The 23,301-nt window shown below is 46.0% G+C and overlaps 2 protein-coding genes and 3 non-coding genes across 5 annotated transcripts in view; 3 read left to right on the forward strand and 2 right to left on the reverse strand.

Moving 5' to 3' along the window:
- MRPL58 (mitochondrial ribosomal protein L58) lies at positions 1–6,127 on the forward strand. The gene is made up of 6 exons (XM_073312155.1): positions 1–241; positions 1,605–1,641; positions 2,930–2,989; positions 3,799–3,881; positions 4,880–5,049; positions 5,909–6,127. Exons 1-6 carry the CDS (start codon positions 56–58, stop codon positions 5,991–5,993), a joined length of 621 nt encoding a protein of 206 aa, XP_073168256.1. The 5' UTR covers positions 1–55; the 3' UTR covers positions 5,994–6,127.
- Positions 6,128–10,919: 4,792 nt separating this feature from the next.
- TRNAR-CCU (transfer RNA arginine (anticodon CCU)) lies at positions 10,920–10,992 on the reverse strand. Its single transcript has one exon. It is a non-coding gene; the product is annotated as a tRNA-Arg (tRNA).
- A 27-nt stretch (positions 10,993–11,019) lies between these two features.
- LOC140897648 (5-hydroxytryptamine receptor 3A-like) overlaps positions 11,020–23,301 on the forward strand; it is a 32,856-nt gene continuing 20,574 nt past the window's right edge. Inside the window, exon 1 of the mRNA XM_073310528.1 lies at positions 11,020–11,263. The gene's annotated coding sequence lies outside the window, so the exon portion shown is untranslated. The remainder of the gene's footprint in view (positions 11,264–23,301) is intronic.
- On the forward strand, positions 12,215–12,287 carry TRNAR-UCG (transfer RNA arginine (anticodon UCG)). The gene has a single exon. It is a non-coding gene; the product is annotated as a tRNA-Arg (tRNA).
- Positions 19,363–19,435, reverse strand: TRNAR-UCG (transfer RNA arginine (anticodon UCG)). Its single transcript has one exon. It is a non-coding gene; the product is annotated as a tRNA-Arg (tRNA).

Genomic DNA, 23,301 nt, shown 5'->3' on the forward strand with positions numbered 1-23,301 from the left:
CTGTTTCCCGGCCAGACGGCGGACACCTAAGGGGAGTGCACGCAAAGGGCCCAAGATGGCGGCGCGCGTGCTGCGGGGCCTTTGCCGGGCGAGGCCGGCGCTGCTTCCCGCCCGGACCCCGCCCGGAATCGTACACCGAGCCGCCGCCGGCGCCGCCCCCAGCTCCGAGTTCCGAAGCGAATACGCCCTGGACAGGCTCTATCTGGAGCAGGCCAGAAGCGACCCCGCGGAGGGCTCCCAAGTGCGTAGGGCGGGGAGGAGGCGGAACGTCAGGGCAGGGGCGCGGCCAGCGGTTGAGGGGCGTGGCTTGATTGCAACGGGTGGAATCTAATTGAATGGGGTGGGGCTTGAGTGCAATGGGTGGGGCCTGATAGAAGTGGGAGGGGACAGAGGCGTGGTCAGACTGCCGTGGGTGGGGCCTGATAGTAATAGAAGATGATGGGCGTGGCTTGAGTGCAATGTGGGATGTAGGGGCAGCAAATAATAGGCGATGTCAAATTATATGCAACTGTTGTTGGCCCTTGTTTTATTCAAAGCAAACCACCCTTTAGCAGCTACGTGGTGCCTGTGGGGTAGTTTCAGAATGGTCCCTCTGGGCCATTGCCCCATGACATTATCCTGTGCTACAGAAACAGCCTTGCCGCACAGCTTCATATGATGTCTCCTGGCTGTAGAAGTTACTTTGAGGACCTGTTTCTGGGCTGGGGTTTACAGGGAGCAGAACCTCAACAACAAAAAACAGAAGACTCTAAGGGGTTTGTCTTCACTAGCAACGTTAAAGCGCTGCCGGCACCAGGGGTGTCTCTCCCAGCTCTCTCCCAGCGCTGTAAAATAACCCATCTCCATGAGGGGAGTAGCTCCCAGCGCTGGGAGAACTGTCTACACTGCCACTGTACAGCACTGAAACTTGCTGCCCTCAGGGGGGTGTTTTTTCACACTCCTGCACGAGAAAGTTGCAGCACTGTAAAGTGGCAGTGTAGACCAGGCCGAAGATAAAAAGAGAGTAACAGCATCCTTGGTGATGATAGTTTGGTTGTGGTGTCTGTCTTGGCAAAGATGTCAGTCTCCAGTGGGAAGCTGAAAAAACATCAAGTGACATGTAGCTTCCTTATGGAAAAAGGGAGAGCAGTGGAGAGGGATAAGGTGAGGCTGTACTAGTACAAGATGTCTGGATGGCATATTACAAATGCCTAAAATAGACCATAAAAACAGCTAGTGTGGAAAGAGCCTATGGAGCAGGATTGTGTGAGACAACATGAGCTAATCTGTTCACAAGGGAAAGAGGAAAATATCCAGCATGGATACCACAGGTGAAAGGTGCAAAAATGAGAATTATAAACCAGGCCTCTGCAGCAACCCACTCTCAGATGCATACACTAGATAAAAGAATAGTTCTAGGTCCAGGATATACAACAGATTACAGGGATGTTTTCACAAAGCAATTTCGAACATGTCGTTTTCTGAAAGATAGAGTAGTTATGTAGCAATAGCTTCTGTAATTATATTTTCTTCTCAACTGTGCTCTGGAGACTGACTTTATTGCAAAAATGCTTTCTGGAGCATCAAACGGCAGTTGTTTCATTGTGTGTGTGTGTATTTTATAGGATGGGACAAAACAAACTTCTCCTGATATTCCTATGGGTAAGTCTAGCATATAAGAGGAAATGCCTTTTCTTTGTCCAAGTTACTTTCAGTGGGGTTTTATTGCCAGTAAATCAATTAAAATCTAAAAGATTTCAGTTACCTGCGCAGAAACAACAAAAAGCAAAGTAGTAAGTCATTAGCAAAGTATTAATTTCTACAGCTTCCATTAGCATTGAAAGGTTCTCCATAAACGTAAGGAATTAATCATAGAATAAGTTTTGTGCACAAGGTGTGTTGATGACTGAAAGAAGAGAGGGGAGGAACCTGACAAACTGCATTAATCCTGAGTTTATTTTGTACGCTATAAGAGCTGGAAGAGAGGCTATATGATGATTGATATTTGATGATAGAAAATGGGATAGGTGGAGGAAATGTAATGCAGAAGGACAATTAAAATTTAGAATGACTTGCATATGGCAGATAAGTATTTTAATATAAAGCAATGAGACTGAAAATCTTGCCTATAATGGTTAAAGCCTTTCTGAACCTGAGCAAGAAAAGTATTTTGGTGGGGCGGGATAAGATGGAATTCTTTAACTTTCATTTTGGGGATTAACAGCAATAAAGTAGTGGTCCAAAACCCCCTCCACTGACTTCAGTAGGGTTTAGATCATGCCCTAACGGATTATCTAATCTGTAAGCATGCTTCCTTGCAAAAAAACAGTGGGTTTACACATAGAAATGTCAAATACCTCAGAGGATTGTATTTATTGCAGCTACCTTTCCACTTGAGGAGCTGTCTGTTAACTCTACCAGAACTAGTCAATATGGATTGTGAGTTGGCCATCTCAACTTTCAACTTGCATTCTCTCCCCCATCCCCACGTCACTTAAGGGGGTCTCAGCCAGGAGTACGCATAGCCTTAGGGGTATGCAGAGGTCTTCCAGGGGTACATCAGTATTTGCCTAGTTTTACAACAGGCTAGATAAAAAGGTCAGTACAAACTAAAATTTCATACAGACAACGATTTGTTTATACTGCTCTATACGATACACTGAAATGTAAGCACAATATTTATGTTCCAATTGATTTTATAATTATATAGTAAAAATGAGAAAGTAAGCAATTTTTAGTAATAGTGTGCTGTGACACTTATCTTTTTATGTCTGATTTTCTAAGCAAGTAGTTTAAGTGGGGTGAAACTAGACGCAAGACATATCAGACTCTTGCAAGGGGTACAGTAGTCTGGAAAGGTTGAGAGACACTGATTTAGATAGTTTCTTACTGTGTGATTAGTTGTAGATCTGGCTGTGGGGTTAAGTACTCCTGCGTTCTTGTCTTCTAGATTGTCTGTCCATATCCTATTGCCGGAGCAGTGGACCCGGAGGCCAGAATGTTAATAAAGGTACAAAAAATATTCTATGGATTTAAAAATATATAGACTGTACAACAACCTGAAAACTTGGATTTCCAATGCTTTTTAAAAATCCTAATCAAATTTGAGAATGGCTTTCTGCTTGTTATTCATTTTTCATTATAGTTAAGACATTTAAAGGGACATTAAGACCTGCCAAGCTTAACCCAAAATTTAAGTGTTGTAAAAAGAAGTCATTGCAAAACTTAAGACCAGTAGAAATGTTTAATAATTTATTTTTATTCCAATAGAAACAATTTTGTTTAAACAAAAACAGGTCTCTTCAGTGTTTGCAACTTGAACTGTGCAGCTCTGCAATGCACGAGAACCTGAAAGTGAAACTAACTAGTCTGTTTTCGTGATACAAGCTGAGAAAACATGCAAAAAGTAATCAGAGTTTTTAAAACCAGATTAAAAAAAAATACACCAACTTCCAGTTAACTAAGGAATTACTAACAACATATGGAGGAAAACTTTTTTTATAAATGCAAATATCAGGATAATTTTTTTTTAATTAAGTATTAAGCGATTTAGTCTTTGTAATTGGAAGTAGCAGTTAGATGCTATTTGATAACGCCCTGGTGATCAGATAGTGGGGTGAGGTCCAGAGAGACACCTAGGTAGAGTTTTTCTTTAACTGTGGCTCGAGAAGAGCAGGAAAAGGGTGTAAAAAGAAGAAACTGCTGTGATCCTGCTGCGCACTCAAATGAGAATCATCATGGCAATCTAATCACCAGCTGCGTTTAATGTGGATTGCATGAGATGAATTAAACATTCCCTTCTCTGTCTTCCAATCACAGTGAATAGTAAGGCAGAAGTTAGATTCCATTTGGCATCAGCAGATTGGATTGCAGAAGATGTGAGGCAGAAAATAGCAGTGATGGTAACTGTCAACCTTTTCCTTCCCATTCCAACCACTTTGTTTAACTTTACAACCTTCTGTCACAGTTGAGGGCAACTGCACTTGTATTTTCCGCTCATGGGCTAGGGCACCCAGTCTAGGCTTGCAGCTCCTCAGCCATCACCTCCTTTGGGTGGAGACCCGCATCTTTCTCTCTCCGGACTTCAGTTTTTTCAGGCTGCACAGTTCCCTACCTACATTGTGATTTCCCTAGCAAGTCAGACTGCCTAAGCAGGCTTGCTTTGCTTTCTCCTCAGAGGCTATAAACAGCATAATTGTTCACAGTTATAAATTACCGAACAGTCCTTTCCAAGCCAGCACATTTATTCTTAAAGTGAAAGCATTGCAAAGAAGACATTAAAAACCTACACACATGCTTCTAAGCTTACTAGAGATCACCCCCAACTTCATCAAGGGCTCTGGCAGGTGATCAGACCTTCAGACCCCACGAGGGGGTTTTCTGTGGTTACAAGTTCATAACAGCTTAGACCTAGCACACACATGCATAGGTTAGCCTTTCCTTTATGCAGGTTGTGTCTTTGATCCTCAGAGACCGTGCATAGGTAATGCATCAGATTATGGTTCTTTCTTCAGGGCTTAGCTTCAAAAAATTGGGTCCAGAGGCTGGAATTTGCATTCTTTTCTACACCATTATTTCCTAGGAAACCCACTTAACCATGTTTGTCCCAAAAGTTCCTTCTTGTCTGGCACATTGTTTAAAATAATCCTTTGAAGCTCATAACACTTCCCCGGGGCGGATGCTGGCCACATGTGTCCCCGAAAGAAGTCACATACAATCCCACAATAATACATACATTTTGTATTTATAATACAATGGATTTCAAAGCTATTTAAACTTAATTCAATAGATTTCCCCAAGATTTTGTGGAACATTGCCATATCTATCATAGCTTCTGTGCCAGTAAATGATACATTTGTAACAGTGTTCATGGTCAAGTATTTTCTCTTTTTCTCCCCAGCACAAGAATAAAATAAATAAATCTGGCGAGCTGATCATAAACTCTGAAGTGAGTCGCTACCAAATGAAGAATCTGGCAGATTGCTTGCAAAAAATCAGAAACATGATTAAGGAGGCTACTCAGAAATCCAGTGTGGTATCCAAGGAGAATTCCCAGCTCCTTATAGCCAGGTATAAAACAAAAATGGGGCTCCACTTCAACTAGATTTGGATTATCCTGACAAAATCCAGATACACAATCCAATTGGAATTTGCAGGTGGTTTAAAGATAGGCTTCCCTCGGCAGGGCTATCGTGATGCTAGGAGGGACTGTAGCAAAGCTACAGCAGGGTGGCAATGGATCAGGAAGGGCTGCTCTAGCTAGATCATTCTATGTAACTAGCACTGTTCTATCACTTCTGGACCTGGAGTGTTTTAATGTAACTTTATACTGTGCTAGCCACCAACTTTTTTCATACTTGCTCAGACCACTGGTCCATCAAATCTGGTATCCACATTCTACAAGTGACCAATACCTGATGCTCTAGAGCAGCAGTTCTCAACCTATTTACTGTTACGGCGGGCCACATATGCAGCTTTCTATTTGCTATATGGGCCACATCCACACAGTATATAGACTATCTGTATAGCACTGAGGATGTCAATGGGCAGCAGCTGTATGCCGATTGGGCCACAAGCAGCCCACAGGTTCAGAACTATTGCTCTAAAGGAAGATGAAAGATCCCTATGGCCAAGTGTGTAATGTTGTTTTGGGGTGAGAAGGGCTGGAATTCCTTCCTGGCCTCTGTGATAATCAATTTACACCCTGAGACATGAAATTTTTCCACTCCTATCCTAGCATGAATAATTCATTATAGTTCAGCAATTTACTTAGATTACAATATCCAAACGGCAGGGATTGTCTCCCTGCATGCATGTACAGCACCTAGGAACATGTGGTGTGTGTTATCATAAGACAAGTGTGGAATAATAGTTGTTTTTAAATGTTTCTAGGGGTAGGCTGTTTAAAGCACCTTTTCTCTGTTTTTAGGGTGCAAAAAATGAATCGTGAACGACTGCGACAGAAAAAAATTCATTCTACTATAAAACAAAGCAGGAGGGTAGACTTTGATTGAAGACAACAACAAAATTCCTGGATGTTGTATTTTTAAACACATTGGCCTGGAAACTGAAGAGGATACACAAATTATAAACGGTCTTTAAAAAAGTCTTTGCTTAAAACGTAAAAATAAAATGTAATTTAACATGAGCTTTCTTGTATTTAGTAAAATGGGTTTTCACTAACAATATTTGCAGTAGAATATTAATGTCTCAGAAATTGTCCATGCTTTAAAAGAAAGCCAAATGCTTAGGCTTTTTTCTGCCGTAATTTTTTTTTAATTCCTCCTGCCCCAACTGTAGACCCTTTTGTATTCATGTGTGAGAGCGATCCCTGCTTCTGTGGAAGCAAGTAAGTTAGCCTTTAAGCAGAAAAGTTGCACGCCCAGAAATTTAAACAAAAAAAGTGTATTAGTAATTGCCAAGGTACTTTAGCAAGCTTCGGCTGCTGTTACTGGTCTTTCTCTGCTACAAGCAGAAACTCTTCTGGTGAAGTGTCATGGTCAGGTGAGATTCTTTTTGCCTTACATCCCGTTATTTAAACTTTAGTTAAACAGAATATACATGAGTTAGGTTTTGTTAGATTTCTCATAACACATACCTAGTGGGTCACCAAATGAAATTAATAGGCAGCAGGTTTAAAACAAACAAAAGGAAGTATTTCTTCACACAACACACAGTCAACCTGTGGAACTCCTTGCCAGAGGATGCTGTGAAGGCCAAGACTATAGCAGGGTTCATGAATTTATCTAGTTCTTTTTTGGAGGATAGGTCCATCAATAGCTATTAGCTAGGAGAGGCAGAGATGGTGTCCTAGCCTCTATTTGGCAGAAGCTGGGAATGGGCAACAGGGGATGGATCACTTGATGATTACCTGTTCTGTTCATTGCCTCTGGAGCACCTGGCATTGGCTGCTGTCGGAAGATAGGATACTAGGCTAAACAGACCTTTGGTCTGACTCAGTATGGCCGTTCTTATGTTTTTAATCTACCAATTTAAAGTACAATCATCTAGTTCATATTTGGATAGAACAGATTCTGGTTCATACTTACTTTTTAAGCAGCTCGCTCATTCTATCAGTCTGCTGATCCTAAGTGTTAATTAACAATTGTGCACTTTTTGAAATAAGTTATGAAATTGTCCTGGTAAGCATTCCATCAGAAGGATGATTGCTTAAGAGATGTCAGAGACAGGGACTGTCTTTTGCTACTACTTTGTGCAGTATCTAGCAATGGGGGGCCCTGACCTTGGACTGGAGTTATTAGGTGCTATGCTTTAGGTGGGATTTTTTTTAAAAAAATCTGCAAATGAATGTGTCTAAAATACTATCTTCCACAGAGTCTGTCTGTTGGGGTCATTCTTTGGGATCATGGGCAGTGGGTAGCATAGGCTGGGGGAGGCTGTGCATCCCCAAACAGGCAGGCGTGGCCCTGCCATGCGCCACCCCCAGCTCCTCCCTCCTGCTTCCCGCTCAACATGGCTCCAGCTTTCCTGTGGTGTGGCCCTGGCTCAGACCGCTGTGCACTCCAGGGCTCCACTCCACTAGCTCCCTCCTGGCACTCCAGGGCTGGGGGCAGTGCTCTGGCCTCTAGCCAGGGGGTGGAAGGGGCAGGGTCTTGGGCAGAAGGGGGCGAGCTGGGGGCTAGCCTCCCCGAGAAAGCAGTTCACGCACCATCCATGCAGAGGATGGTTAATGAGAAGATGCTGAGCCCAGTCTTACGCTCTTCTAATGCACTTCTATGGGAATTGTGTCTGTAAATGAATTATTGACTGGCTCTTTTTTCCATAGCTTTTGGTGGCAAACTCTGCTAAGGGAAACTGAAGATAAGCACTTGTATGTGCCCACAGTGGCCTAACGGCCTCCTAAACCAGGGATTGTGGGGTTGCTATAGTTCAAGTGATTTTAGGAGAGAGTATGTTCCCTACAGACTCATTTGTTTTCTCACAGCATAGCTTTTCCATTTCTCAAAGTTACTCTAGCCAAATGTATGCATATACATGAACTCTATACCTGGGTAAAACCAGGATGTGAATGATTTAATTGCATCTTATTTCCCTTCTTTTCAAATCAGTTTATTTTAATACTAGGGCAGCACTGAAGTCCCCAGGAGGTTTGCTGGCATCATCTTCATATTTCCTTACATATAGGGTGAGTTTGGTATCGTAAAAGGTTTAACATTTTACCAGACTGCTGCAGTACAACAAGAACTTGAACCCTCACTTCTGTGATCTGAAGTCAGAGGAGCTATTATACAGCTCACTCCGTTAACATAAAGCCACATTTCTCTCACTGATACTTCGATGAGCTTTTCAAGCAAAGAAGTGTAACTTAAGTTTTCCTCACTAAAGAAAGGCAAACATAATTACCAGCTGACAGTGGGTATCTGTGGGTTAGAAGAGCATAATGGGCGTATTTGTCATCCTTGCATGAAAAATGACCTATAATAAAGTTACATACACTGGTGTAACTAGTGCCAGCTCTTGTGATTTTATCACAAGTCTAGTAACATTTGGTGTTTTACAATCCCATCTCCTGCAAACTAGTGATTACATCAGAATTTCAGCTTTTGTTAAATATAAAAAAAATGTATAGCCCTCATGACTGGTGGGGGGGGAAGAAGCTGGAGAAGGTGAAGCAAGGGTCAACGAAAGGCTCAGAGCCCAGAAACCAAAGAAGAGGCACCCCATGGGGCTTTAAGGACATTGCTTTAAAGCCAAACTCATGATTTTTTGTACAATTTGTGGTTGTCAGTACCGTAATTGTGAGGGTACAAACACTTCAGAGCAAGGGAGCTATATTTGCTTAGGGCTGTAGAAACCCCTAGCATATTGTGGGCGCTATCAGAGTCTAAATAATGAATAAAAAAAAGCAGCAAAGGCAGTTTCAGCTGTAAAGGATGTCCGCACGCGATTGATTTGGTTGCCATTAAAGTGCCTTGTGGGTATAAAGGCTATGTCCCGAGCTCTGTTAGAGGCATGCCTTGGCTGCTGCTTTTATGGTTAATGGAAAACAGGACACATTTGAATAGCAGCCAGTGAACCCGTCCATGTAAAACAGAAAAGGAAAAAATCAATAGGAGAGAATAAAGTTTTCACAAAACTCCTTGAGTGAATCAAGAAGCCACACGATGGCGCCCTGAGCTCAGAAATGGCAAGGAGCTAGCGCTAGGAACTGCAAAAAAGGAAAGAATGAAGTGAGCTGTAGCTCACGAAAGCTTATGCTCAAATAAATTTGTTCATCTCTAAGGTGCCACAAGTCCTCCTTTTCTTTTTGCGGATACAGACTAATATGGCTGCTACTCTGAAACCTGTTGCTAGGAACTGGTCTCTCTCTGCTATAGCTTTAGCCCAGGGGTTCTCAAACTGGGGGTCATGACCCCCTCAGGGGGTGGCGAGGTTATTACATAGGGGTTGCAAGCTGTCAACCTCCACCCCAAACCCCGCTTTGCCTCCAGCATTTGTAATGGTGTTAAATATATTAAAAAGTGTTTTTAATTTATGAGGGGCGCACTCAGAGGCTTGCTGTGTGAAAGGGGTTGCCAGTATAAAAGTTTGAGAACCACTGCTTTAAAGGCATGTTTTGCCCCGAGTGAGGGGGTAGGACCAGTGAAATAGGAAGCTGCTCTACTAGAATGGCGCAGCGAGGGGCGTTGGTGGAATAGCACTGAGACTACCATGGTCACTAGCCAGGCCCAAACTGCTATTCTCCAGAGGCAGTTGGCCCATCCCCTTCAAAAGGGCATCCCTGCTTCTAGTCCCTTTGAAGCGATTGCTGCCCCGAGGGCTCAGGGTCCTTTGTCCTTCTGTGCCTAGTGCCCAAGCGTCAGGGATGTAATGGATGGAAGCCACACAATCTGGAGACAGCAGGATCATGCAGGGAAGGCAGCTGGGGCCTCCCAGAGAGACGGTTCCCCCTTGCTGTGCAACTCGCAGGCTTTCCTGTAGCAACCATGGTCCCCGTGAGACCTCAACAGCGCGCAGGCTCCTGTCTAGGACACCCAAATCCCTGAACACCTTCAAGGCATAGCCAGGTCCTGTGCCACCCCATGCCACGCATCTTCCCTCACCCCTCAGTGAAGGGAGGATCTGGTTGCCTCTTTCACCCCCACTGCAGAGAAGGGAGACGGAAGAAGACCGAAAACTTATTTAATGCTCATTAAAATGGGGGGGGGCAACAAAAATGAGAGCTGAGGTTAAAGCAAAGCTCACCTGCATGAAAAGGATTTTAAGATGGAAAGTGGCTGCTGAATAGAGCTATTTTCCTAGCAAGAGCAAAAATTCACACCAGAGGGGATTAGCATAAAAAAACCCCAAAAAACCTAGAGGGCTTGAATGATGTGTTTCAGAGTAACAGCCGTGTTAGTCTGTATTTGCAAAAAGAAAAGGAGTACTTGTGGCACCTTAGAGACTAACCAATTTATTTGAGCATGAGCTTTCGTGAGCTACAGCTCACTTCATCGGATGCATACCGTGGAAACTGCAGCAGACTTTATATACACACAGAGATCATGAAACAATACCTCCTCCCACCCCACTGTCCTGCTGGTAATAGCTTATCTAAAGTGATCATCAAGTTGGGCCATTTCCAGCACAAATCCAGGTTTTCTCACCCTCCACCCCACCACACAAATTCACTCTCCTGCTGGTGATAGCCCATCCAAAGTGACAACTCTCTACACAATGTGCATGAGTGTTTGTAATTCATAGACACAGTGATTGGCATCATACTATGTTGTGCTGGAAAAGGGTAATCAGTCTGCCAGGAACTGTTTACACAGATCCACAGTCCCTTGTTGGTTTACCTTTTATCTGTTGAGAAAACTGGAGAGCAACAAAGAGGACCATGCTGTGCGGTTTAAATCTGTAGCCAGTAATGGAATTTAGACACCACCTAGAGATGGAGATATGGTTTACTTTTAGACAGGAGAAAGAAAAAAGCTTTTCACCCCAGATGGGACTCGAACCCACAATCCCTGGCTTAGGAGGCCAGTGCCTTATCCATTAGGCCACTGGGGCTGTGTGAAAGGAGACGTCTCACACTGTTCCTTAACTCTGTGGTGGCCGAACTTTATTTCTCCTCGGCAGTCTACATATTCTGCCGCTGAGAAACCATTGGACTTGTCCTCCACAAACCCCTAACATCAGCCTCGTCTCCTCTGGCGCTCCCCGCCCCCCGGCCCCTCCTGAAATCAGCAACGGGGAAAACAGCCTTCCTTCCCTGGCCTTGTTACGGAAGAACAACGCCTGCCCGGACTAGCGTGACGTCCCCTTGCCCACAAAGGGACAGGTCAGTAAAGCGCTGGCTGCTGGGGCCCGAGGGCACGGGGAGGGGCGGGCACGCGGCTGCCCTCCCGGCCCTAGCCTCGCGCGCGAGCCCAAGCGCGGCTACGGCGCTTTGCGTCACATACTAGTTAGCCCAGGGCGCCGGCGCTTACCGCACTGATTCCGTGGTCTCGCGGAAAGAGCCTTCCCGTGTGAAACAGGAAGTCGCGCGTTCGAATCCCGCGAGTCAGCGAGCCGCTTTGCATTCGCCGGTGCGCGGCCAGCGGCTTACCTTGTGCCTGGGGGAAAACTCCCAGGGCGGGCAGCAATAAAGGCGGCTTTGCTGAAAGCACCAGCCAGTTGGATGCACACGCCACAGAGGTAGATGGGTTTGAAGTCACTTTCCATTTCCCCCCCGCCTTTTAAAAAAAAAAAAAGGTAGTCACAAGGACAATATTTTTATCCATCGGTTTCTTGCCGTGAGCTTTGACTAATAAGAAGCCGGGTGACTGTCACAACCCTGAGCAACCACGTTTACTGTTACACCAGGAAAATGAGTCCTTCAATTCGGAGCACAGCCGGGAGTAGCCTACGGTAGGGTGTAAATCGCTATTTTGATTCTTAGAAAGCTAAATGAACTGAAATAAGCTCTGAAAGCAAACGAGGGTTTGCCTAGAACAAAAAATAAAACTTAAAAACAGGCTTGGGGTTTAATTCATTGTTTTTATGGCCAATGCATTTTTAAAGGGCTCAGAGGAGTTTTTCCCCACACCCAGTACAAATGCGGAAGAGATGCAAAAGGTACTGTGAGCTTCCCTCGCAGCACAGGCGTAGCTCTCACTAGCATGGCAGGATTCTTACAAATACGTGGAACTCCCCAGCTCTTACCTCCAAGGATCCCCGATACAGGCGACAAGTAACAGCTGCTGGCTAGGATACATGTTCTCCTCATCACTGCTCTTCCGCTACCTAATGGGACCGCGTGGCCTAATGGATAAGGCGTCTGACTTCGGATCAGAAGATTGAGGGTTCGAGTCCCTTCGTGGTCGATTTTATTTTAATGGCGGTAATTTCCAACTAGCATGGAAAGGTCAAAGTGTTCAATGGGAAAATGAGGCGGAGTGTGTTAAAGAGATTGTCTAGAGGAAAGGCCATGGAGATTGTTTTGAAGTGTGATTTGCCAGGAAGCAGTTGTGCACATTTGGTCCCCTCAATGCCAGGCTGAGAAAGCAGCTTCCCCAGAAGAGTAGGGAAAGCAGAGTTTAGCTCACAGACATAACCATCCTGCCCTCCTCTACCCATTCAGAACTGATCCCCTATACATGAGAAATAGGTCCTATTATTATAGCCCTTATTTAACCCTATGCATTTGGGAGAAGTGCATGATGTCAGCCCAGCGTCTCTATAGAAAGGTGGGGAGGAAGATAAGAGGGGAAAACGAGGCGATTGGCATTGTCTTGCTACAAATGCATGTCTAAGGAAGTAACATGAAAACTACCCAGAATTTGGCCTTTGAAGATTTTGCCACCAGATGTGGGCATAATGAAAAAGAAAGCTTCAGGACAGAGAATGCGTACACAGATGTGCTACACACTTAGGTGATCATGCCCAGCCAGGCCATGTACAATCAAAAGGGCTTATGTCCAAATGCCCACCCAGAGTTAAACATTCACAGAGAAATGAGCTTGTTACTCTCAGGGTGATTCGCTTTCTTTAGTGAAAGTGTCAAAAAGAAAAAGAAAAAGAAAAGGGCTGGGATATTGTTCTTGGAGCTAGTTATGGGAAAGATGTGCTGTCTGGCTCCTGAGTCACTGTCACTCTGGTATGAAAGCAGTTGCCTGGTACCAAAAACGAATTGAGTAAAGACTCTTGCAGATGCATTTGGAAGAAGCAAAAGATAAAGAGCTGCTTGCAGTAGAAGGGAACCAACAGGGCTTAGTGTCAGCACAAGGCAGAAAAGGGACTTGAAAGAACAAAAATCTTCATGCAACTATATTTCAGAGCAATATGAGGAATCAAGTGGCAAATAATGCAAACTCCTTTTCACCCAGTTCTAGTGGCCTAATACAGGCACTAGCTTCCAAACCTAGGGATTAGGGGTTCAAGTGTCATCTCTAGAGTGAAGGGTTGCTTTCATAATTGTAAAAAAAAACAAGTGTTTTAAACCTCTCTGTCATCATTTTAGTTAGAGCACATTTTAATTGAAATATATTTAAGGCATCTTTTAGCCTAATTATTGTTTCCAGGAACAATAAATAAAACTATTTGAAAAACTTTAAGAACTAACTATTTTGGAAAGGATATCAGAATACTTTTTATTTACTACAGACCAAGATGTAGTAGATTTAGTCAGTGAGTGATCTCATCTGTCTTACAGGGATAAGCTATCCTCTTTTTATTTTATATGTTCCATTTTATTGGCATTGCTTTCATATTAAATAACAGAGAGTCTGTCAACAGAACTATATCACTAGCCACCTCATTCACGGAGATTGGAGATCTGGCCATGAGGACTTTACTTGTAACTCTCTCAAGGCACTGCACGTGATTTTTGAAGGTTACATCCTGTCTCATTTTTAAAGCAAATTTTTTTTCATGTAAAGACTGAGCGTGATGGACAGACACACACAAAACTTAACATTATTGGGGGAAGGGTCAGTGGTCACACACTTCATAGCTTCTGTAGGCGGAGATCATTGCACACACAGAGTCCTTGATGTATCCTCTATTCCCCCAAGTGCCACCCTCCCATTGCCTTCTATTTCAGGGACTTCCTGTAAGCCCCACAATTCCCTCCTTGCAGGGGTTGTGTGTGTACCCCCCTCCCCCAGATCAGGGTCCTTCAGTCTTCTACCACCTCCAGGGGTTGTTTATGACCCTACTCCCCACAGCTGTGTGTGCCCCTATTACTCCCCCCTCCCAGGGTCCCCCCGAGAGGGGCTCTGTATTCACCCCCTTCTCATCACCTCACCAGAATCCTCCATCTCCTGCCTCCACCCACTCCCGTGTCCCCCATTCTCCTCCCATGCCAGGTGCTCTGTCTGCCCCTCTGCCCCCATTCCCACCTGGATTAGAACAGCCTTACTAGAGCACCCTCTCACAGCATCAAGCAGCACACCAGCCACTCCAACTTCATGGGTCCTCCACTGCTCCACACACTCTCTAAAGCCTCCCAGGTTGCAGCTCCGTAGCTCTCCAGCTAGGCATCTGACAGCTCTACCCCTTCCAGGGTTCCCACCCACCAGCCCACAACAAGCATAAAGAAACCAACTCTTCCCTTTCCTCCAGGATACCCGACCACCCATAGTCTCCCTGGGCCCAGCCACCATGAGCACCCACCCTACACCTGCTCACCCAACCTGCCTCTTAGCAGCAGAACAGTGCTCTCATCTCCTCTTTAATACCTCCCTGGTGTTGCAGAGCAGGTGGATTGCAACTCCATTAACTCTTTCCTGCCTTGGGTGAGGTTTGTATGCCACATTGCATCACCTTTCCTCCATGCTAGGGGGTTCTGTGTGCCCCCTCAGCCCCTACAAAGGTCCACCATGAGGGGATGAGGGGTTTTGGGTGAAGGGGCTCCAGGTTTGGGTGGGGACTGGGGTGCAGGCTTACCGTGGGCGGCTTCCAGTCAGCGGTGCAGCCGGGGTGCTAAGGCAGGCTTCCTGCTTCTCCTGGCACCACAGACTACATGGTGCCCCAGAAGCAGCCAGCAGCAAGTCCTGCTCCTAATCAGAGGCACGAAAGTGGCTCTGCACAGCTTTCACCCGCAGGCACCGCCCCCACCCCAGCTCCCATTGGTCAGGAATCGGCCAATGGGGGTGCAGAGCTGGTGTTCAGGGCAGGGGCTGTGCATGAAGCCCTGTGGCCCTCCTGCCTAGGAGCTGGATCTCCTGCTGACCGCTTCCAGGGTACAGCATGGTTTCAGAACAGGTAGGGACTAGCCTGCCTTAGCCGGGCGCTACCAACAGGGCTTTTAACGGCCCGGTCGGCGGTGCTGACCAGAGCCACCGTGACCCAGTGCCTTAGATTCCGTGACTCAGTACTGGGTTGCAACCCGTAGTTTGAAAATCACTAGTCTAAATGATAGGCTGGGTAGGGCCCATTCAACACAAACACTTAATATAACCTTAACATGGGGTACTGATGTTAAGAAAGATTAACATGTGCAGCACCCTACAAGCACTTCAAACACTAAACATATTCTTATAATCTAATATCTATTTTACCTATACTAACACAAAGGTTAGCCAGACTGGTTTCCAGCTATGCATGTGCCAGTGTTCAGTGAAATCCAGTACCCAGCCTCCGCTCTGCAATTGTGCCAGCAGCAGGTCAACTGTGGTTAGGAGGGGAATTTCTATCCAGTCACTGAAGTTAAATGGAGAAGAAATAAACCAGAGATGTGCACCTCTGCTTTATGTTGAGAACAATTAAAACAAAACAGGAAGTTCCTCAACATCATCAGTTTTAATTATCTCTGTAGAGCCAACTGTAACAGGTTCCCCTGGGCTGCTACCTGGAACTGGGGTATCACTGAACCCCCTGACCCACCAGCCTGGGCTCCCTATACATTGTACTGCAGTGACCAGCCTGCCAAGCCCTCTCCCAGGCTCCAGTATACATACAGGTAGAGACCCATCCAGCTGTAGTTACACACACAGAGGTTCCTTAACCAGCCCCTGCTTGGGAAGGCACAGCTAAGGCATGCACCCCCCTCTGGAGTATAAACCCAAAATTATAGCATCTTGCACTGCACAGAGGTCTGTACAGCGTAAGCTCATGCAATTTGCCACCTCCCTCAATGTGGAGAAGGATATGCAACAGCTTTCTGGCCCAAGTTATGACTCCCACATGCTGGTTTTAGACAAAGCAAAAATAAGTTCATGAACTACAAAAGATTGCTGTCCCTTATAATCACTTAAAAGCTAACAGATCAAAGCAGATTACCTAGCAAACAAACAAAATAAGCAAACTAAGCTTAATATACTAAAGAGATTGGATACAAGTAGCAAATTCTCATCCTAAATGATGATGCAAGCAGCCTGCACTTGCTTACATCTTAAAAACCCCAGGTGTTCCTTTCACAGGCTAAAAATCCCTCTAGCCTGGGTCCAGCACTTCCCCCAGTTCAGTCTTTGTTCCCTCAGGTGTTTCCAGGAGTCTTTCTTTGAGTGGGGAGTCGGTGAAGAACCATGATTATGTCACTCCCGTGCCTTAAATAGCTTTTGCATAGGGTGGGAACCCTTTGTCTCCAAGCTTGGGTCCCACGCCAGCCTGTGGAAAAACACTGACATCCCACGATGGAGTCCAGCACCAGGTGACCTGGTCACATGTTCCTGTAGAGTCCATGGGCAAGTCACATGCCCATGGCTGCTTCACTTAGTCATAGCAGAGGCCATTACCCATAATTTAGTTAGAATGTTTACAGGAAAGCCCATTAGATGTAGAGCGGTGTCTTCCATGGTCCATTCAGAGCCAAGTGTTCCCCTGATGGGCCATCCAACTTGAATGGGCCCTTGCCAGCCAGTCATTTAGACTGAGAGCTTTTTGCCTAGTGGGTGCTGCCCAGGAATAACTACCTGAAATACAAATACACAGTCAATATTCCTAACTTCAGATACAAAAATGATCCAAGCATACAAATAGGATCAACATATTCAGTAAATCATAACCTTTTCAATCACTACAAAAGGGTTTTTTTCTCTCCTTCTGGTAATAGCTCACCTTACCTGATCACTCTCATTACAGAGTGTATGGTAACTCCCATTGTTTCATGTTCTCTGTGTATATAAAATCTCCCCACTGTATTTTCCACTGCATGCATCCAATGAAGTGAGCTGTAGCTCACGAAAGCTTACGCTCAAATAAATTTGTTAGTCTCTAAGGTGCCACAAGTACTCCTTTTCTTTTTGTGGATACAGACTAACACGGCTGCTACTCTGAAACATTTTCAATGATATCTCACATACTTATCTTGCATGAAATACATCATGATTATGCCATACTCATAATATTGCTATGAAGAATATGGGGTATAGTGTCACACCAACTGAACCTCCAGAAATGTGGGATGCTTTGGGAAAGGTTTGTGTGGGAGCAGTCCTTTCACACCCCACAAAAAGAGGTCTCTTCTATGGATACAAGTCCATGACAGCCTCAGCTCAGAACTTGCACGCAGACTTTTGGGGCCTCAATAGACCCAGTCCTTCCAACCCTACCCTAAAGATTGGGGCTGTTGGGTGAAAAACAAGATCCATTTCAATTTAGGCTTAAACAGTTTATTTTAGCCTTTATTTTGTACGGTTTAAGACCATGCTGTTGTCACCTATGAATACGTACTAAAGCAGGTCAGGCAAGAAAGATCATTGAACAAGTTAAGTCTCCTGGGGACAGGGCAATTCTCCAAATCTCTGGTCTTCTCTACTCTTCTATTGTCCATCACCTATATTTTATCCCTTGTCCCAAAATTTTGCACAGACTCAGTTTACCTAGTTACCTCATCTGTGTACCTATGTACTCTAACCCCCTAATTAAAACATTCTCATGCATAAATCATGACAACTTAATACATTTTTGCTTATCCTAAGAATAAGAGAACGGCCATACTGGATCAGATCAGTATCCTATCTTCTGTTAGTGGCCAGTGCCAGATGCTTCTGAGGGAATGAACAGAACAGGGCAGTTATTGAGTGATCCCCCAGCCATCCAGTCCCAGTTTCTGACCTGCTAAAAATTATTTTTTCCTGTCTACTCCTGTCATCTATTCTTCATTGTCAGCCCCACTGGCTCCATCCAGTTTTTATTTTACAGGTCTGTTTTTGTGGCCTTTAGTTTTTACTTGTTAAAGTATCTTTTGTGGGGGGGGAAGATGGACCTGAAGTTAACAATTCCCTCAGGACACTCTGCTTCACCCTGCTATTTACATAGACCAAGGATTTTTACAGACAAGACACACAAGCCAGTTTCCAGTTTACATCGTCCTTTCTTGACTCACTAATCCTCATGCAGCACCAGGTCTGAAAGCCCAACACTTATTCCATAGGATAATGTCACTCAGAGGGCAGCTGTAGTGCTGTAGGAGCTTCAAGACTTACATGATCTTTAGTGCTTTATTCTATTAAGTGGGACATAGAAATCTGGGTGTCCATTAGGAAACCAGTGTCTGGGAATGATAAATGGAAATATCCCTAAAATCAGAGTGCCCAGGTGGTTTGTTTTTTTAAACCTCAGTGTTGTACTTTGCCTTCCCTGACCCAACAGACACATTTATTTTTTACTTGCTGTTTTCACGGATATCTGATCTGGGATATCTGGGGCTGACAGAGATTGCCCAGGTCCCCAGTTGATCTCCAAATGGTTTTTTGAAGTGTGATCATGTTGGTGTAGTTAGGCTACAATGAAAGTTCAGCTCTCTATTGAGGACCTATAAAAGTGCACAACAGAGTGTGCTTCATACTTTTTCTATGCTAATTAATACTCCTTAGGGATGAAGGCATTACAGTCAGAGGCACTGTGCCAAAGAAATTAAACAGGACAGCGGGCTACCCAACATGGGACTTTCCCAAGGTGGAGAGTTTGGGCTAGAGTGGGTCTACCCAAATGCACTGCCAACCCTTCATCTTTAGTGATGAACTATTATGGGTCTGCGGCACATGCATAGAACTAGAAGTCATGTAGTTTTCATTGGCAACAGTCCCAAACTTCTTAGATTCCCCCTTCTTGCAAACCTGTCTTGGTGGGAGTCCTCTCTCCACCCCACCATCTTCCTTCATTATAACTAAAGCTGATGTCTCCTTTCCTGCCATCATGGGTGCTAACTAATGCTTGTCCATCCTTCTTTAACAACTTCCGAGGGGAAAGGAAGAAATCAGCAAGTTCTGATCTGTGGTCTACAGAGGAAGACAGTGTGTTATTTGTTCTCTTAGGCTCTGTAATTCAAACTAGGACCCTATATAAAACTTCACTGGGATTAGCCTTCCACTTATGCCAATGCATAAAGCGCGGCTTTCTAGTGGCGCCTCTGAGATCAGTTGGGTGCACTAAACGCTCCTTCAGCAGCTAATTTTGCATGGGCAAAGGCTGGTTCTGCAAAGGACATTTCTCCGAGGGGGAAAAAAAGCCAACCGACCACGAAGGGACTCGAACCCTCAATCTTCTGATCCGAAGTCAGACGCCTTATCCATTAGGCCACGCGGTCACCGTGGTTATGATCCTGGCACATCCTAGGAAAGAGCATCCCTGCCACCTGCACCGCAGAGGCCAATACAGAGCCCCAGGCCTGCTTCTGGCACACGCAGCTTGTCCAGTCACCCACCCACGTGCTCTCCCAGCGCCCAGCTTTGTCCAGGAAACCAGGGAAGACATTTTTGCCCTGGTGCAGAGTGGTCCACCGTGTGCCTGGTCTGCAGGGGCATTCCGGGGGGAAGGGGCGCCTGGCCGGCAAACAGCCTGGGGCGGCGGGGGCGCAGCTGCCCGGTGTGGTCCCCCGCCGACCGGCGGCTTTGCTCTGCTCCGCCCTCTGTCTCCCCTCCCCGTGCCCAGAGCATCCTCTGCAGCCACTGCCGCTTCCAGAGCGGGACACGGAGCAGCTGCGGGAGCCTCGCCTGGAGCCGCGGTCCCCGCCCCGGCGGCTCTGCGGGGATTTTTCCTTCCCAGGCTGTCTCTCCTCCGCCCGGAGCAGCAGGCAGTACACGGCTGCATCCCACCTCCGCCAGCCCCAGATCCCGCATCAGTTGCGTCCCTGGATGGATACCCCAGGCTGGCAGGAGTCCCAGGGCTCAGAGCCGGCTGGCCCGTGTCCACACTCTGCCCCCAGAGCCAAGGGGGTGGGCCGGCATCGGGGTCCCTCAATGGAGAGAGGAGCAGATACAAATTGGCCCAGCAGCCCTGGCCTGGTGTATAGTGGGGTTGCTGAGCGCTATTGAACCAAACTTGAATCCTGTGTGTCAGAAGTATCAGGGGATAGCCGTGTTAGGGAGTATCCACAAAAACAACGCGGCGTCCGGGGGCACCTTAAAGACTAACAGATTTATTTGAGCATAAGCTTTTGTGGGTAAAAACCCCACTTCTTCAGATGCATGGAGTGAGAATTACAGATGCAGACATAATTATACTGACACATGAAGAGAAGGGAGTTACCTCACAAGCGGAGAACCAGTGCTGACAGGGCCAAGTCGATCAGGGTGGATGTAGCCCACTCCCAACATAGATGAGGAGGTGTCAATTCCAGGAAAGGCAAAACTGCTTTTGTAATGAGCCAGCCACTCCCAGTCCCTATTCAAGCCCAAATTAATGGTGTTAAATCTGCAAATGAATTAATACATCCACTCTGATCGACTTGGCCCTGTCAGCACTGGTTCTCCACTTGTGAGGTAACTCCCTTCTCTTCATGTGTCAGTATATTTATGTCTGCATCTGTAATTTTCACTCCATCCATCTGAAGAAGTGGGTTTTTTACCCATGAAAGCTTATGCTCAAATAAATCTGTTAGTCTTTAAGGTGCCACCGGACTCTGCGTTGTTTCTGTATATCAGAGGTTCTCAAACTGTGGTCCATGGACCACCAGTGGTCCGCGAGCTCCATTCAGGTGGTCCACAGATCGTTCCCCCTAAGGTGCATGCCTGGGAGGCGGCACATGAGAGAATGAAGGGCCACACACCTCATTAGTGGAGGTGTGCAGGTGTGTCTCCACTAATTAGGTGCCTGGACCTTGGAGAAGACGCACACGTAATGTGAGGTGGTAGCCTTTGGGGGAATAGGAGGGAGGGGGCAGTGGGGTGAGAAGAGGGAGTGGGGGGAATTTGGGACATGCAGGGCTGCAGTGGCCAGAGAAAGAGGTGACTTTCCCCAGCTCCAGGGCTGCTGCTGCTGGGGAGAGACTGCCCTCCTTCCCAGCTCCAGCTCAGGGGCTGCTGTGGTGAGGGAGACCCTCCCTCCTTCCCACTCCAGCTCAGGGGCTGCTGTGGTGAGGGAGACCCCCCCTCCTTCCCAGCCCCAGCTCAGGGGCTGCCACGGTGGCGGAGAGAAGGCACATCCATTGCATTAGAAAGGTAAGACTACTGATGTTAAGATATGAGTTGTGTGCTTTTATTTGTAAAATAAAAAATCTTTAATTATTATTTTTTTTTGAAACAGTGCTTTTATCCAAAGTGCTTTGCAATAGTTAGCTAACGGTACAAACAACATTTGGAAAGATCATTAAGTGGTCCGCCGAGACCCTCAGCAATTTTCAAGTCGTCCACGGGGAAAAAAAGTTTGAGAACCACTGCTGCATATGATGAAAACAACTTCGCCTATGCACCAAGCAACCAGAAGCTGTGAAAGCCAATCCAGCCTTTTAGTCACATGACTTAGGGTTTTTTCACTGCACAGCTGTTGTGGGGGTGTTGGTATTCAAGACATGCACCCCGGGAGGTTTGATTCTGCTGGGTGGGCTTTTTGCCAGCATCTCTGCTGGGTGAGGTTGCCCCATCCTAGCCCAGCGAATTCACGCCTTGGGTTTTAGGACACTGACTCCCGGGCTTGGGGGATGGAATCTGGCCCATTATGTACCAGTTTATGGTCCTCCTAGGACTCACCCTCCTTTCCAGCAGCACTCAGTTTAACCTTGGCCATGCATGAGCTGTTTGGCTAGTTTCATCTTTCCAAGGCACCCAGGCCGAGGGGGAGAGCAGAAAAGGCTAGTCCCATCTGCTTCTCCTTTAGATCAGCCTCTACAGGGGAAGACACTCCTGGCTGGGCACCTTCTCATCCCGCTCCCAGCCCATGGAGGGCTGGCCGCGCAACGTGGAGAGGGATCAAGCCATGGAACCCCCGGTGATCTGTACCCCTCCTTTGCTGCAGCTGGGAGGAGTGAGGAAGTTCAGCCTCCAAGATCTAGCTGGGACAGAGACGTGGGCATTCTAGGCGTGGGGTCCCCCATTGGGGAGCTCTGCCAAGACCTAACAGAAGCAGGATTTGGCTCCATGGTTTACAAATACCGAGGATTTCGGGGAGACAGGGGGGGAAATGCTACAGAGGCTGCACTAGAGCCTGGCTCCACTGTGGCACTTATACCCCACACACTGTATATTTACATATAGACACACATATCCAATTGAACCTCAGACATACAGGCATATGAGGCAGCTGTGTTTGTGAGACAATAAACTAGTGAAGGAGCAGTCGTGTTCAGCATGGAAGGATCTTCCACATGAAACAACAAACCAGAGAATGCAGAGACAGTCAGAGGGACCATGGCAGGCACGTGAGAGCTTTGCAAAGTCTCACTAACAACCAGTGTGCTCCATTTGCACAATTGCCACCGTAGTGAGTCTGTGCAGATGAGGGCCAGATAGTAGCTACTCCCAAGTATTTATGGAAGCACAGGAAAGAGACAGCCACTGCCAACTGCTCCTCTAAGTGCTTAATTTAAAGCTTACTGGCATCAGTGGAAAGACTCCCACTGACTTCAATAGGATTTGGATCCAGGCCATAAGATGGGAGACAGAATTTAACCAAATATCCAAGACCAATGGAGTTATGAAACTCCTACTGTCAGCAGACATTTGTTCCCATTAAGCAGTGACCTTTGGGCTGGATTCTGATCTCAGACTGGTATAACTCCATTGATTTCAATGAAGTTATTCCCAGTTTACCCTGGAGTAAGAATCAAGCTCCAAGTATACAACTAATTCTGTTTTGGGCAAGAGATGCAATTTTCCCACCAAGGGTGGGTGGGTGGGTGATCTTGACCTTCTCTTCCCTCCTTCTGAATACACACCTGGACTATGGCAACAGATTTGAAATCCCTGTACGGAGAAAGGAACGACCTTTAAACCACTCTGTCTTCACTTTCTTTCCTCAAACAGCAACAGACCTAATTCTCCGGTCCAATCAGACAACAGATGAGGTGAATAAAAAAAGCAAACTTTATCACTTGACCAATGGAGAATGGAAGTTCACAAACATAAACATTTATACTATACAGATTAGAGGATGAGGAGGAAGTCTTTACTGGGATCATCTATGAGGTATTGCATCATTAGTGTATTGCACACACTATATACTGGATTTCATTCATTG

This window comes from Lepidochelys kempii, chromosome 14 (genome assembly GCF_965140265.1).
Source record: "Lepidochelys kempii isolate rLepKem1 chromosome 14, rLepKem1.hap2, whole genome shotgun sequence".
NCBI classification, from domain to species: domain Eukaryota; kingdom Metazoa; phylum Chordata; order Testudines; family Cheloniidae; genus Lepidochelys; species Lepidochelys kempii.